The sequence below is a fragment of the Astyanax mexicanus genome, chromosome 16, assembly GCF_023375975.1.
Source record: "Astyanax mexicanus isolate ESR-SI-001 chromosome 16, AstMex3_surface, whole genome shotgun sequence".
NCBI lineage: Eukaryota > Metazoa > Chordata > Actinopteri > Characiformes > Acestrorhamphidae > Astyanax > Astyanax mexicanus.
The window spans coordinates 22013290-22028784 of NC_064423.1; the positions used below are offsets into that span (position 1 = coordinate 22013290).

The window sequence follows — 15495 nt, forward strand, 5'->3', positions numbered from 1 at the left end:
TGTCACATGGATTTGTTTATTAATCAATCAATCAAGTCTTGAGTCATGTCTGAAGTCCCTGGGTCCAACATTAATTAATGAACTTCAGACTTGACTCAGACTCGTGTTTTGGGACTCTGTTTTGGAGTATTAAAATGAAGAAAACTCTGATAGCAGCCTCTCTTTTGCAAAGTTTAGTTTTTAAATGCTGCTTTTTACTCAATGAGCTTTTACGCGTTTACAGATCCGTCTCAAATCACTCCCCGCAGCCTCCTCTGCTACTAAAGAGTCTACACTCTGGTGACGCCAACAATACAAAGTGTTATTGGGCAAGAGTTCTACAAGGGCGCGCGGTTTTTGGAGGCTCGCAGACCGTTTCTCCGCCTAGAGCCCCGTGCTCTCTGCAGGCTGACGAGAAACAAACAGCTGTGGACAAAAAAACCGAGAGAAAAGTCCTGAGACTGGGTCTTCATTAAGATAGCACCTGAACCTGCGTGTAAGTAGCTGCTATCTAGTTTTCTTACACTCATTTTATCGCCTTCAGTTACTAAATCACTCGTGAAGATTTTAGTTTGTTTGTTTAAATGAACCATTCCACCTTAAATTCTACTGTGGCAGTACACAGGCCTCAAGCTTTGAATTTAACGTCTTCAGCTTTTAAGGTGGAACAAATCATTCCTATATAAGAATCCAGGTGTAGTTTTGTGGGGACTGTTTGTCTTTTTTTGCACAACATAAACAGAAATATATAAAACTCTTAAAGCACTTAAGATCTACTACAGGCTCAATGTAACCTGTGCGCCGTTTTAAGGTGGAATTTATTGTGGGAACATGACAGTTAAAATCTTCATACTTTGATGCCTGTGGTAGTGAGGAATTAGCTGCTTACTTATGAGCAGTTCTAGAGTAAACCCAAATCATCCATTAGGAAATTAGTTAAGTTTACAGTATTTACAGTAAATTGGGGATTATTGTATTTTTGACCAACATTTTAAACTAAACTTACCTGCTCCTAAAATCTGAATACTGCAAAATGCAATGTGCAAAAATAAAAGCAGTACTGTGTTTACTGTCAGGCAATGGATTTAAAGCTCACCTTCCGCGAAAATCCGATTTTTCTTGTTTTTTGTGGAATACAGTAGGTCTCTCCGAGTTGAATGTGTACACCTGCACATTAAACTGTTTTGCAGCCCCCATTGTCTGCAGGAGCTAAGCAAAGAAATCCCCCCTCCGAAAAACGGGTGAATTTTGAATTATCTTTCTGCCTACGTAGGCAGAAACTCACAGACCAGCCCACCTTGGCTCGAGAAACTCCCAGAGGCGGAGCTGAAGCGACGCAACATCACCGCTCATCAGTTAGGAGGTGGGAGGAGCGGCAGAGCGGTGGAGGGGCGTCGCAGTGCTCCTAGCCAATCAGAGGAGAGATATTTGCATGCTGTTTGCATGTATGAATATTCATGAGCAAAGCTGGAATCCGGTCATTTTGGACACACCCCTAAAACAGTCCATTAAAAAAGAGCTATACAGAGACACCTGAGCACTTTTTTTTTTTACAAAAACGGCTCACATGTCATTCATTCATACTAGAGACCACAACTAGACATTTTAAAATGGAAGAAAAAACGACGGAAGGTGACCTTTAAGGCATTTTAACACCTTATTTAAATTAATTAAAAGACTTTTTAAAAGTCTGCAGACACTGTCAAATATTCATGCAGCGAATCAATACACTGATGTACAGCTCTGGGGAAAAAAAAAAAAGAGACCACTTCAGTTTCTGAATCAGTTTATCTGATTTTGCTATTTATAAGTATATGTTTGAGTTAAATGAACATTGTTGTTTTATTTCATAAACTACAGAAAACATTTCTCCCAAATTCCTAATAAAAATATTTGCAGAAATGGTTGAAATAACAAAAAAGATGCAGATATTTCAGACCTCAAATAATTAAAAGAAAACAAGTTCGTTTTAAGACTTCAGAAATGGGTCCAGATTGTGTATGGTAGAAACCAATAATTGCTACCTAACATTGCTAACAAGCACATCCCAGATGAAAAACTGGATAATTAGAGTCTCCTCCTTTCAGTTGCCACTTGCCTGTCATGTAGGTGTGATTCGCTTTGTGGGTTGAGTCAAAGCTAAGGAGGGAATGTTACGAATGGCAATACCGAAACATAAGCTGTTCAAATGTACATACATAGCCGAGTAATGAGTCACATTTTTATTTGATTTACATTCTGTCTTAAGAGGTGGGGCTGAAGTTATGTAATTTTTTCCATTTGCTTTATGCTTTAAAGGGTAATAATTAAAAAAATGTGTCATACTTTAGAGTTTGTTTAGTCTTTCTGCAAAACAGAAAATGACTTTCAATCAAATCCAGGGTAAAAAAAAGCATATTTAAAATATGGTGTTACATACATAAAGTAGTATGTTTAAATGTTACTTAAGTATATTTAAAATAGTTCCATTACAGTTACAGTTAAGTACAATTTAAGTAGGACTTTTGTACTATTTTTATACAATTAAAAAAATAATTACAAAAAAAAGTTGTTCCGTTTCAGTACTTTTCAAATATACTGATTAATAATGTGGCTACAGACCATTTTAGGGCACTATAGCATAATAATGCTTAGTATATTTCAATCTATTTTTTTCACTAGGGTAAAAACAATCCAAAATCTTTGTTTAATGTTAATTTTCATAAAACATTGAGCATTAGATATTAATTTTTCCGATTTTATGTAAAAGTACTGATGTTAAAAATGTGAGAAAGCCTTTGTTTTGACAGTATGGCAATTTGTATATGAAAAAAAAATAATTATACAAATAAAAAAAGATTTTTTTCTTACTGTAAGGTGAAAAAAAAAAAAAAACTTTTCCAGGATCTATCAAACATTGTCATGTACGAACATAGGTGCACACTTTGTATGGCATTGCTTTAAAGGATTTTAATGGATTGCCACACTTTTACACACTTTACACAGGAAAAGTTTGACTATACTAATGCTAATGCTATTCTTTTGCATTAGCATTAGCACTGCTGACTAAATTATTTATTTAACATTTAGATGAATGTTTCTTAATAAATAATAAAGCAGTCTTCAGTGTTTCTTATGATGGCCTTGCAGATATTCTGTCGAGGTTTTTGGAGTTGAGCAGCTCTGGAAGGTGTGAAATCTGTGGAAGATCACCGCAGTATGACTTGGGCTTTAGTTAGAACAGTCAAAACAGAAAGAGCGTCTGTTTAATATCAGACTCGGAGATGAGATCATCTACAGGAACGGGACGAAAATACGGGCCTGCCATCGAGCTTGTTGCGTCTCATGCACTGATGTTATGTGTAATACTGTTGTGTGTTCCATTGCGTTCAGGCAGAGCTGTCGTCAGTAAGAACAGCGCACTTAACACTGTTTGGTACCCCAAATAAATAAAGACAGCGTTGAAAAGATGGGATTATTTTACGCTGTGTAACCTCTATATTTCTTTGTTTCCCGTTTTTTTTTTTTTTTTTTTTGGGCTGCATTTCTCTAAAACATCCGGGCACAAAGATCATAAATGGTAAATGTTGGTAGAGTGAGCATTATTAAATCTTAAATACTCAAATCAGTGTTGGGAAACTGGGCCCAGAGCAGTATATAATTTTTTTTTATGCAAGATGCTGAGACATGTCATCAATGTTTTTATCATAGTTTAACTTAAGTGTTCTCAACAGTATAACTTTACTTTCATTTCTGCACTACGATCATTTGTTGTTTGCATGAAATACAATGGTAAGAATTGGAATTTCCCTTTTCTTCTTAATAGTGTGTGTTTTTTTGTGGTCAGAGTATTTCGCAAAAACATTTGCAGTAATTCAGAATCACATTACTGTAAAAGACTCTTATCAAAAATTAAAAATCTTATCTTCAGCAGTTGTAAAGATGTCTCATTGCCTTGTTCAGTAGTGCACTCACATCTCTAGTGTAACAAAAAAAACACTACCATTTAATTTGGCTTGTACCAATTAAGGCTGGGATATATTGTAAAAAATAATAATTCTTGATATTCTTTAATCATATAAGCAATTCTCAATTATGATTTTTTATTTTTGTGATTCTACATAACTGCTGAAGGACTTTTATTTAGTATTTTTGTCATTTGTAGATGTTCCAAAACAAAATAGAACCATATAGCAACATTTAAAGCTATCAAATATGCGAACTGTTGTTGATTTTATTATTATTTTTATTGTACCTTTAAGTGAGTCAAAACTGTGCAAAAACAATAAAACTTGTATGAAACAATATTAAAATGAATAAAAATGTTATTTGTTTAAAGAATAGCAAGCAGCTCCATTCAAATAAGCTTTTATATTGGAATAGATGCTAAAATAACCTCCTTTTATTGCAGGTAAAAATATAATTGAAAATAAATATTGAGTTCAGGCCTTTTTACTGAGATTCCCTCTGTAAAAAAAATCATTAAAATAGTAAATCAATTCAAATCTGAATTAATTGATAACCCTCCTAGGGGTGGGGGATATGGCTCTAAAATAATATCATGATATTTTATGGTATTTTCGCGATAACGATACTTTTGGCGATATGACGAAAAACTGAATTAATCAGATTTTTAACAGAAGTCAATGATCCAGAATGTCATGGTACTAATAATGCGTTCTACATATCTCCAAATATCCAGGATTAAAGTAAAATAAATGATACTGGACAGATATAATCTGTCTCTAGTAAATATAAAATGGGAAATGAGAATAGTGTGAATTTTTCTTTTGCTAACAGCAAAAAAGTAGAACCCTGATGTGATGATTAGGGGTGGGTGACATGGCACAATATTTCAGGGTATAATATCGTACACGATATTGAAAGATTTTGGCGATATTATCGTGTACGATACGAAATGGCACACCCCTAAACCCTCCCACTCCTAATATCAGTATTCAGTATGGAGTGCATGTTCATATTTTTCAGAAATAAACTGAAGTACTCTCAGTGTCCCCTTAATATCCAAACAACCAAGCAACACACTTTTTTATAAAAAAAAAAAAAAACATTTTTATTAATGAAAAATATAATTTTCACATTAGAAAAAAAGTTCATATACTTTTTTGAACCAGCCAAAAGTATATGGTCAAACAAAATAATACTTTACAAATATTTACAACTGTTATATACATACTTGTGTGTGTTTTACATTTTCAAAAAGGTGCCTGAAAGGAGGGCACTCTTTGGAGCAGTGGTTCTTAAAGTGGTCCAAGAATGGAAGTCAGTATTTACCTTGGCAGAGTTAAATAAATGTTAACAAAATAAAGTTAAGTTCATGGAATTGACACACTATGAACTTCCAACACTGTTGGCTCTTCATTCATAACAAAAAAAAAATCTCCCTCATAACCGAAGCACTTGCGAAATGCAAAATGCTAACCTTTAAAATCATCTGCAAACTTATCAACATTCAAAAGCATTTGAGGCTAAACACAATAATATTATTATCAAGACTGAAAAGCACAGATGCTTTTTTCCAGTAGAAAGAAACCTCTAGGGCCTGAAATGTCTACTAGTTGGCTGACTGGCAACAGTCTCTTCTGCTAGCATGCAATGCTGAGCAATGCTAGGCTACATTAGGCTATGCTAGGTTTTGCTACGCCATTTCAATTATGTAGGCCACCATAAAAGGAAAACAGTGTGTGAGGCCAAAACAAGTGGGTTGTACATAGGCTTGTAAATCAACATCTGAGCATTTTCCACCCCATACATCCAAAAACAACTTTAAATACTCTATTGCACATTCAAAGACATGTTTTTGTCATTGGTCTAGACCCGTACCCCCAAATGTAAGAAGTTTGAGTTTTGAGTCTTACACATCCTAGTTTGCACAATGTGTTTGACACACAAATGTGTGTAGTTTTAAAACAGATGAAACATTTTAAAGTTTTTTTTTTTTTTACTCCAGGTATGCACATTCTCTGCACTTTCCCTGTGCGAGCTGACACAGCTGAGCGTAGAGTTGCGACTGGAGGAATCGAGGATAAGTGTTGTTTTCCATCAGGGAGTACACTTTATTCTGCGCTGCAGTAAAGATAGTCTGTGTTGAAGAGTGGAGGCTTTTGAAGATTGCATCTTTTGTGAGATAGTCCAAGTTTATCTAAATATAGAAAAAAATGGAGAGAAAAAAATTAGGACACAGTAAAGCAAAGAAATCTCAAATAAGTTAAGTGTTTTTACATAAAAATGGATATTACTCCAGTATTTTGCATAAGGTGAACATTTTACATTCAAACAGAGATCTTTGAGTAGCATCCACTTCTAATAACTTTAAAAGTTTTGTCTGTTGCAGCTTCTTTTCTATTGGCACAATCTATTTGCATAATGCATAATGCAATCCCCCAGTTTCTGACATGTACCATAATGTATTAGATATATCAATTTATAATTTAGGCATAAAAACAAGTAAAACTACTTTAAAACAGTTTTAAAGTCTTATTAAAAGTTGTAATACCTCTTTCGGCGACTGACTCTTGATGAATTTGTCATAAATGGCTCTGGCTCTGGCTTTTCGCTTTGCTAGTGACTTGATCTGTCGAAACTCTTCGCAGGTCAACCAAAACTCGATGTTCTCCTCACAGTATTCAGACTTCATGAACAGTCTGAAAGCGATCATTCCATCTAGAGTTGCAGAGGAAAAACGACAGGAAAGTAAATGTAATCAGCTTTTGAAGCAACAGGGCTTAACAGAACAATGAAGGCACAGGGCAGCATAGAATTCAGGCTTTTGGCCCTCCCAGTGACACCTGATATCTGCATGTTCTCTACTTTTAGTTTCATTGAGCAATAAAAAGGAGGTGATACTTACATTTGCTGTTCATTAGATACTCCATAGACTCTGCCCACTGGTTCACGTCATCAGGGGTTGGTCTGTGTGAAGAACAGAACGTTCTACTTTCAGAATTTGCCACCATTTAATATTTTGTATTCTTATGCTGTAGATGTAAGGTGAATTTTGGCCAAATGGGACAGATTATGTTTGTTGTTTATCATATTCTTGCCTAAAGGAAATTTTGATTTTTTTTATTTACTCTAGTAGTAATTATACATTGAGGATGGTAAAAAGCATGACATGTACATTTATAGTCATTGTCACACCTTGTATCTCCAAAATTGTAATTTTACATTAAAGGATAAAATGTTAAAAAAAAAAGTTTCAATGGAATAAAAAATAAATAAAGTATATTTTAACTTATTTAGAATATTTATTACCATTTCTGTTGGTCTATTTGTGGTATATTTATAGCTTTTGACACAATATACAGATTTAGGTTACGTCAAAAAATTGAGACACAAGGCATGATACACATATGTAACATTTTTGCCATGTTAAAGAAATGCTCCTGAAGCCTTCTCACCTGTGCAGCTTTCTCTGCGTCCTTTCTGGTTTTGTAAGAAAATTTCCCAATCTCGATCTCCAATTGTTCTTTCTTCTAAATATAGACAGTAAACAAACAATAGAAGATAAACACCATGAGCTACAGCACTGTATAATCTTCAAATCTTAATATCGCTTAATGGGTAGTAACAGTTAGTAACAGTTCAGAGTTCAGATTGTACTACGAAATAAACTTACGTGATTCCTTTCTGCTCGCTGGCCAGTTCAGAATTCCTCAAACAAGCTGAGCATGCCATGTCTTTCTCAACCAGAGTATCTCTCATCTTCTCTAATGTAAGCAGTGCTGCTGATAGGATAAATCTCCTGTGTGTTTTGCTGTGGGTCTTTTATACTCTTGTCGGACGAGGCAGTCTTGGGGCGGTTCCAGATTGGAGGAAGGCAGGGCTTGTTTGGCTGGGAAGTGAAGCCTAAAAATAGACTGTAAAGAAAGGTACCTTCAGGGGGCCTGTTCCTTATTTAGCCCAGCATTGTTAAAAGCATTGAGAGCTTAAAGGTGCAGTGATTAGTGGTTTGGTTTACATATTTAAGAATGAGCTGTGTGGAATGTGTCAGATTTACATAAGAGACACTGGTCAGCATTCGTCACTTCACACCTTTGTCAGATTTTGACGCGTTCAAATCAGTCCTTTATATTGTGTGAATGTATGTCAATGATGAATGCACCAACAACTAGCCGACACTAGCCTTTTGGGTGCCCCTAAGCACAAATGCTTTGTGGTGCCACCCTATCTTTACAAATTTAGTAGTGTGTTCTAATTTTGGCATTTCATTTCTCCAAATTTTTACAGTACCATAAGATAATTTGAAAATAACATGATTAATACTAGCAAAGTGTTTTTCAAGACATCAGTGGTGTCATTTAAAACACCTTGGTTTACTTCTTCTGGAGAGCAGGTAAATTGGATATTTTAAATTGCCCAGAAAACTGAATACTCTAAACTGGTCTGGTGTAAATTGTAAAGCGTCCTTGGGAAAGAAAAAAATGTACTCTGTGCATAATACATCTGTTTCACATTTTGAACTGAATTACTGAAATAAAGTAACTTATTTTAATGTTTTGAGATGCACTAGTATATACTGGACTACAGTTTTGTAACTTTGCATAGCAAACTATACCGTTATGCATATAATGTATTGATGGCAGCCTTTTGAATACTAAATTGAATAATTTAAATTGATCTGGTGTGTATATGTAAAGTGTGTGGTATGTATTTAAGTTTGTGTGTGTGTAAATGTGTCTATGACTGTGCCCAGATATAGACTGGCACTATCTCCTGGGTTAATGCTGTAGTGCCCTGTGCAGTCCTCCAGGTGGACAGTTGTTTCCGGTTGAGAGTATGCTGTGCGCTATTGGCTGCCACTTGTGTGGATGAGTGCTGAGTAGTAATAGTTCTGTGTAAATGTGTAAAAGGATGTAAAGCATCCTTGGGTTTTTAGAAAGGCGCTACATAAGTTGAACTTCATTTATTTTTTTTAATAAGACTTTAAATTGTAGTCTATCCATAACGTAATATAATGTAACTTAACATAATGTTTAATATATAGCAGATTTAACCTGAAAACAGATGTATTTTATTTTTAATAAGAGAAAGACCTACGTTAAGCAAATGTATTACTTTTGTTTGGCTTGTATGTAAAATAACATGCTTTACATATTTAAAATTGAAATGTTGATTTTTGATTACTATAATTTTATAGACTTTTCACTAGCCTGATTTTTTTTGGTGCTCCCCTGCACTTTGTGCCCTACTCACAGTGCTTGATCCACATACATCAGGTATGATACATTTGGATTATCGTAAAAGTTTGGCATGTATTTGGGTCCATAGAGATTTCCAGCAATTTCCACTCTCTACAAAGGAGCTTGACAAGCTAAAACTTACAGAACACTTGGTCATCTGTCCGTCACACTGTAACGCAACATCCGGCTCCGTACACATGATCAAACAAAACTGAATGTTCTCAAATAACCGGTTTTGTTCTCTGACAACGAAAGAATGTTTATTAATAGAGCTCATGTTTATGTATACATCATAAACATACTTGTTTCACTGCTGGAATGCTGTAAGACCGTCTTTCAATCATTTTACATGCATTTGTATCCCTCATTTATTCAGGGAATGTTTGGTTCCCACGTCATCTGTCACTCCTATTCAAATATGTTCTCTGCAGCAGCAGTAAAGTAAAACGAGATGACAGTATTGCATCATCGCATGCTGTGATAACTTGAGGAACACTAATTGCATATTCATGCACTACATTTCATGTTAAAATTCATGTTGCATTATTCATACTTTAATTATAGGCTTTTAAACTCGTATGCTTTAAAATAGAACTGGTCTTATTTTAGCTTCTACTGAATGTTGCTAGTCCTTTTTTGCCAGCATGTATGGAATGAACCCAGATGTTTATGCTGAGGTCACAGCCTTGCCTTGAAGCACTATTGTCATACTGCTTTTAGACTGAGGGTGGACTTAGAGGGTGGAAGTAGATACAGCTCTGGAATATAATCAAGAGAATATAAAAAAGCCATTTTTGTGCTATACAATTATCCAAAAGCAGTGTGTAAGACTGGTGGAGGAGAACATGCCAAGATGCATAAAAATTGTGATTAAAAAACAGGGGTTTTCCACCAAATATTGATTTCTGAACTCTTAAAACTATATGAATGTGAACTTGTTCTTTGCATTATTTGGGCACTGCTGTGTCTGATCTACTCATACCAGAACAAAAAACACTAGCACACCACCACCATGCCAATGTCACTACAGTGAAGAACAGTGTGATATAAGCCTTGGAGATTAAAGTATATACTAGTGCATCTCAAAATGTTAGAATGTCATTGAAAAGTTATTTTGTTTTAGTAATTTAGTTCAAATTGTAAAACTCATATTATATGTATGCATTACACACAGAGTTATATATTTTAAGAAAACTATACCATAATGCATACACTTTTTGATGGCAGTCTTTTTAGTCTGTTTTTTAATTGTCAAATCTTTAGATTATTCATAACAAAGATTTGCATCCTTATTCTAGAAAAGAGAATGAATTGTAATTTTAAAATTCATTTAGGAAACACAGCTGGACAATATTTGTGTGCAGGTTGTACATTAGATTATTTTATGAGCTAATATGTATGTTTTTTAGAGCTATGAAAACAGCATACATGGCTTTTAGTCTTGCTGGATGAACTATGTTTTATTTTTTTAATATTCAACTCATTGTAATCATAGTTTGGATCGGTAAGAGTTTTTATTTTGTTTTGCGTTGTGTTCATGCTTTTGATTTTATCTGGTCCTTAGTAAAAACAAAAAGAACAACAGTTCTTTGTGACCTAAAATCTTTCTAGAAGACCTATTAAAAAAAAGTGTAATATTTTTATTTTTTATAAAAGATATGTACGTTACATTTATTACATGCACAGTACATTTATTTTGTTTTATTTCAGTCATCAACAGACCGGTTTGGTGGGCAATATGATTTAAACATGTTAACGAGAATAAATAAATAATTAAATATAATAAATATTTTATTAGATGATTTAGCACTTTTTGTAGCACAGTTGTTGGTGATGAACTAAGCATCATTGTGATTTCTGGGCTGGGTAAGTGCTCAACGACACTAAAACACCTTGTTCTTTTTTTTAACAAGGCAGATCATAATCTGATGATCATACTCTCCTGACTAAATCACCTAAGCTCTTTCAGTTTGGACATGAAATACAGGTTCACACACAAGAGCATTGTGTGCGGGACAGGCGGGACATTGTCGCTGCCGGCAGGGAAGCTATGCATGTTTCCACTCATCAGCCCGGTGAGCTCATCCCACAGCAGATTTGAATGCAGTAGCTGTCGCAGCAGTGAGATCATTTAAGGGTGATGGCTCTGTGGAAAATGCATGCATTTACATAGATACAGGACCATTACAAAATTTGCAAATTATCTAATGAGACAAAGAAGCCAAGGCTGCCTGAGGGCTACTGTGTTTTGAAAGTCGAGTGATTGTGGCTGCTGGTCAACACAAACAAAGCAAGACAAAGCAAAAAATTTTATAAGCAAATTGGAAAATAACAAAGAAGACAAACATAACATTAGCACAGTGCAGCGTGTTATAAAGCATTATGTTAACAAATACAAAAACATGATAACTAAAAGCGACCTTTGAGTCACACTGTAGACACTAATTACGAAAAAAAGAATAAAATACATGAACTTACTGGATAAAAAAAAATAGTGTGTGTATTATTTTTTCTTTAACACTTTGTTCAAAGGGCTCAATATGGTCATACTTCTGCCATACACTATCTGAATAATGATGGTAAAAATACATGGAACTGACCATAGGTGTCAAAAGTATTGACAATCAATCATTATTAAAACTACTTAAAAAGTATACAAGTGAAAGTAATGTAAGGGGGAAAATTACATTAAGGACAAAAGCTTAGGCTGCACAACAAGAGTCTATACTGCACTCTATTTCTCCCCCTCCCCAAAACATATTTTTGTAAAAGCTGAAATGACTATAATGTAATTTTAAAATGTTAATGAAAATGTAAAATTTTGGCATGCACTAGGCTACCTGTTTCAGCAAATGCAAATGCATTTTAGCACCATGCAAATATATTAAAGAAGCTTAGTTGGAATATTTCGTCATCATACGAGGCTACATACGTCTGCTATGTTCTTGCTGGAGTGTAAAGTTACATGTGCAGGTGTGATGGATAGTGTATAAACCAATAGGGTGTCGGAATGGAATTTGTCTATACTTCTTTTCGGAATGGAATTTGTCTATACTTCTTTTCCAAACACAATCAGATTCACTCTGGATGGAGAGATTTATCTGGATAGGGTTTTTTTTAGAACGAGGAGAAGCCGGAATAAAAACAAGAAATGAAATAGGAGTAACTACTATTTTTTTTAATTTAAGGAGTAGAAAGTACAGATAATTATCTGAAAATACAAGGAGTAAAAGTAAAAATTTGTCTGAAAAATAAATAGGCTGCTCTAGTAAAGTATAGATTACCAACATTTCTACTTAAAGCAGCACTAGGTAGGATTTCCTTGATTTTTGATCTTTTTAAAGAAGTAAAATTACAGCTTGAAACTCACTGCAGCGCTCCATTGAGGTGTAATAGGAGGAATAGCGGTGCTCTCGTGTCTGTGCCGGAGCTCCTCTGAGCTCAAACCAGACTCTGTAAGTTTTCTCAAGCGGCCGCAACCAACGCTCGCAAGAACTGCGACCTGCTTTACGACCTTTAGTTCTAACAGTTCTACAAGGACTACTGGTTCATTCTTTAAAAACGAACATGCAGACACTCTGGCAGAAGCTGAAAAGAGACCGAATATGTCTGTGAAACACAGAAAACTAGAAAGAGAAACTAATCCGCCTGAAACATTTATTACACTCTACAGCTGTAGGGGGAGCACGCAAGCACAAAATCTCAATCCTACCTAGTGGAGCTTTAAGTAATAAAAGAAAGTATTTGTACTTAGTTACTTGACACCCCCGGGGATGTCATACTGTGAACATCTTCAAAAGAAAATCTGACATAACCAAAACAGGACTGGAAAATGGGTAAATTACAAAACCCCAAAACTGTTACTCAACATTCCACTAGTGCACATTTTTTTGTACACGTATCACTGTGTCAGATCTATTGACTCTTTGCATGTGGGCGTGTCTGTGGCATTTAGCTGATGCTCTTAACCAGAGCGACCTGGAAGATTTTTCCTATAACAGATGAGGCCCAGAGTAATGTAAGAAGTTCTTTTTGTGTAGCGCAGCATAGTCACTCAGACTGGGAATTGAACCCCAGTCTCCAACGTGATGTGGTGGTAGCTCATTGGCAGATAGTGGTGTTATCCACTACACCACACCAACCACGTTACACATGAAAGCGCTCTCCATTAAGGTGAACAGGATGCGTTAAGGAAAAACAACCGGGTTGTATTTAGGCTTGTTAAACAACATTTGAGCATTTTTACAGCAGCCAAAGTTGCGTACTTACTATTTATGCATCAAAACAGCTTATAATATCAAATTCATGTGTTTTCAGCACTACTAAGTCTCTTCAGTGAGCTCCTGTATGTTTTAGTTGGTTCTTTTATGAAGATTAAGATCACTCATTAAACACTTAACATGGAATTTTTCCACTGCATTTAAAACGCAAGCTCTTTTGAATAGGGACAAGCATGCACACCAAGAGTCATGCAGCCACATATATGCCCAAAGGGCAAAAATGAGTTAGATTCCTTACTAGACGGCATCTCAGAGTTGTTTGTTCACACCCTCCGCTCCCGGCTTCCTGCTGAGCCAAGGGGTCAAATCAGCAACCTTCAGGTCTTAAGCCCGCCCTCAGGTCTGTGTATTTCTGCAAATACTCACCGCTCTTCACCTTCCATTCCAAATATAGAACTGCAATTAAGATTAAAAGCTAGTGTTCAGTATTAGATTCAGTCTTAAATGAAATGCAGGAGCATAATGCAGGGGGTAGGACCCGAAGGCTGCAGTCCAGCACTAATAATCTTCTGTTTATCGCTGCTAGTTAAGTTGAATCAGGTGAACTTGAATAAGAAAAGCACAAAAATGTGCAGAATTCTTGCCCTACAGGAAGACCATTACCTGCTCGTGGCTTTAGGGTTGCAATTAATGGCCACATTATGTAGCAATTTAGAGCTTAAAATACCAGTCTTATAATCATTGTGATGATCCACTTCTTTCACTTCAGGTGCTAGATACTAGTTCTTTATTTTTCTGCTTGTCCAAAAATGTGTGTCTTTATATGTGGCTCAAAGTGTGAATTAGAAAAAAAAATCTCCTTTAAAGCTGTAATTATAAATGTATTTTTATATATATTTGTTATTTATTCCTATGGCCTATAATGCCAGCATGTACCTGCACCTATAGACTTTATGTAGGTAAAGTAGATGTAGGTAAAGAGATTTACATACACCTGCATCTACTTCATTTAACTAAATTTCCACCACAGCTGATTGACCACAGCCAAAAAATACCATAACGTAAATGTACATAAACATAATTCAGTTTGACTTTACATAGTGTTTTAGTTTTATTTGTATATTTATTAAGATGTTTTACAACATTGCCAAGAGAAACAGAATTATTTAATTATATATAATATATGTTTTTTATTATATATGATTGTTTTTTTTAGTAGAAATAAATTGTATAAAAAGTATTTTTTGTGAAATATCGGCTATTAAGGCTGTTTATTAGTGTTGGTAATTGGATAAATGTGTTTGTATTGATATTTATTATTTTGAAGTATTTGAACTTCCTCCAACTCTCTAAAACACACTACTAAGGTCCCACAGCTTAGGCCTTTTTTAAACCCGACAGCCACAAACATGATATACAGCTCTGGAAAAAAATTAGGAGACCACTTAAAAATGATGAGTTTCTTTGATTGTATCAAATTGAATACCTCTGGAATATAATCAAGAGGAAAATGGATGATCACAATCCATCATACCAAACTGAACTGTTTGAATTTCTGCACCAGGAGTAAAGCCATAAAGTTATCCAAAAGCAGTGTGTAAGACTGGTGGAAGAGAACATGCCAAGATGCATGAAAACCGTGATTAAAAAACAGGATTATTCCACCAAATATTTATTTTCTGAACTCTGAATAAGAAGTTGTTTTCTTTGCATTATTTGAGGTCTGAAAGCATTGCATTGGTTGTTATTTTGTTTTTGTTTTTTTCGTTATAACATCTTTTATGTCAAAAGATGATTTATATGAAGACTTTTAAACTTATTGAAAAACATGTCTTCATAACTTTTACTTTCAGCCAAAATGGTAAGTTATTGTACAGTTCTACTAGCGTTTCCTCCTGTAAAGCTGCAAAAGGTATTAATGTAACAACAAAGTTATATAATAAAATCCCTAAATATACTTCATACATACCTTCTGACCATCAAAAGAGACCGTGAAAAATGTTGCTATCACATTGTAAGTTCTAACCACTTCCTTTTAGTTGTGTCATCTTCGTCATCATTTTCCAGTCTGGTGTCAACACTCTCCTGTTTGATGCTCGTTGGCATGTAAAGCA

General features: G+C 35.0%; 1 protein-coding gene across 1 annotated transcript; it reads right to left on the bottom strand.

Annotated features, from left to right (window-relative positions):
* Positions 1–4621: 4621 nt before the first annotated feature.
* rgs2 (regulator of G protein signaling 2) lies at positions 4622–7741 on the bottom strand. Its single transcript, XM_007233237.4, has 5 exons — positions 7598–7741; positions 7380–7454; positions 6830–6891; positions 6476–6642; positions 4622–6121 (listed from the first exon to the last, which is right to left on the bottom strand). Exons 1-5 carry the CDS (start codon positions 7681–7683, stop codon positions 5921–5923), a joined length of 591 nt encoding a protein of 196 aa, XP_007233299.2. The 5' UTR covers positions 7684–7741; the 3' UTR covers positions 4622–5920.
* Positions 7742–15495: the final 7754 nt, after the last annotated feature.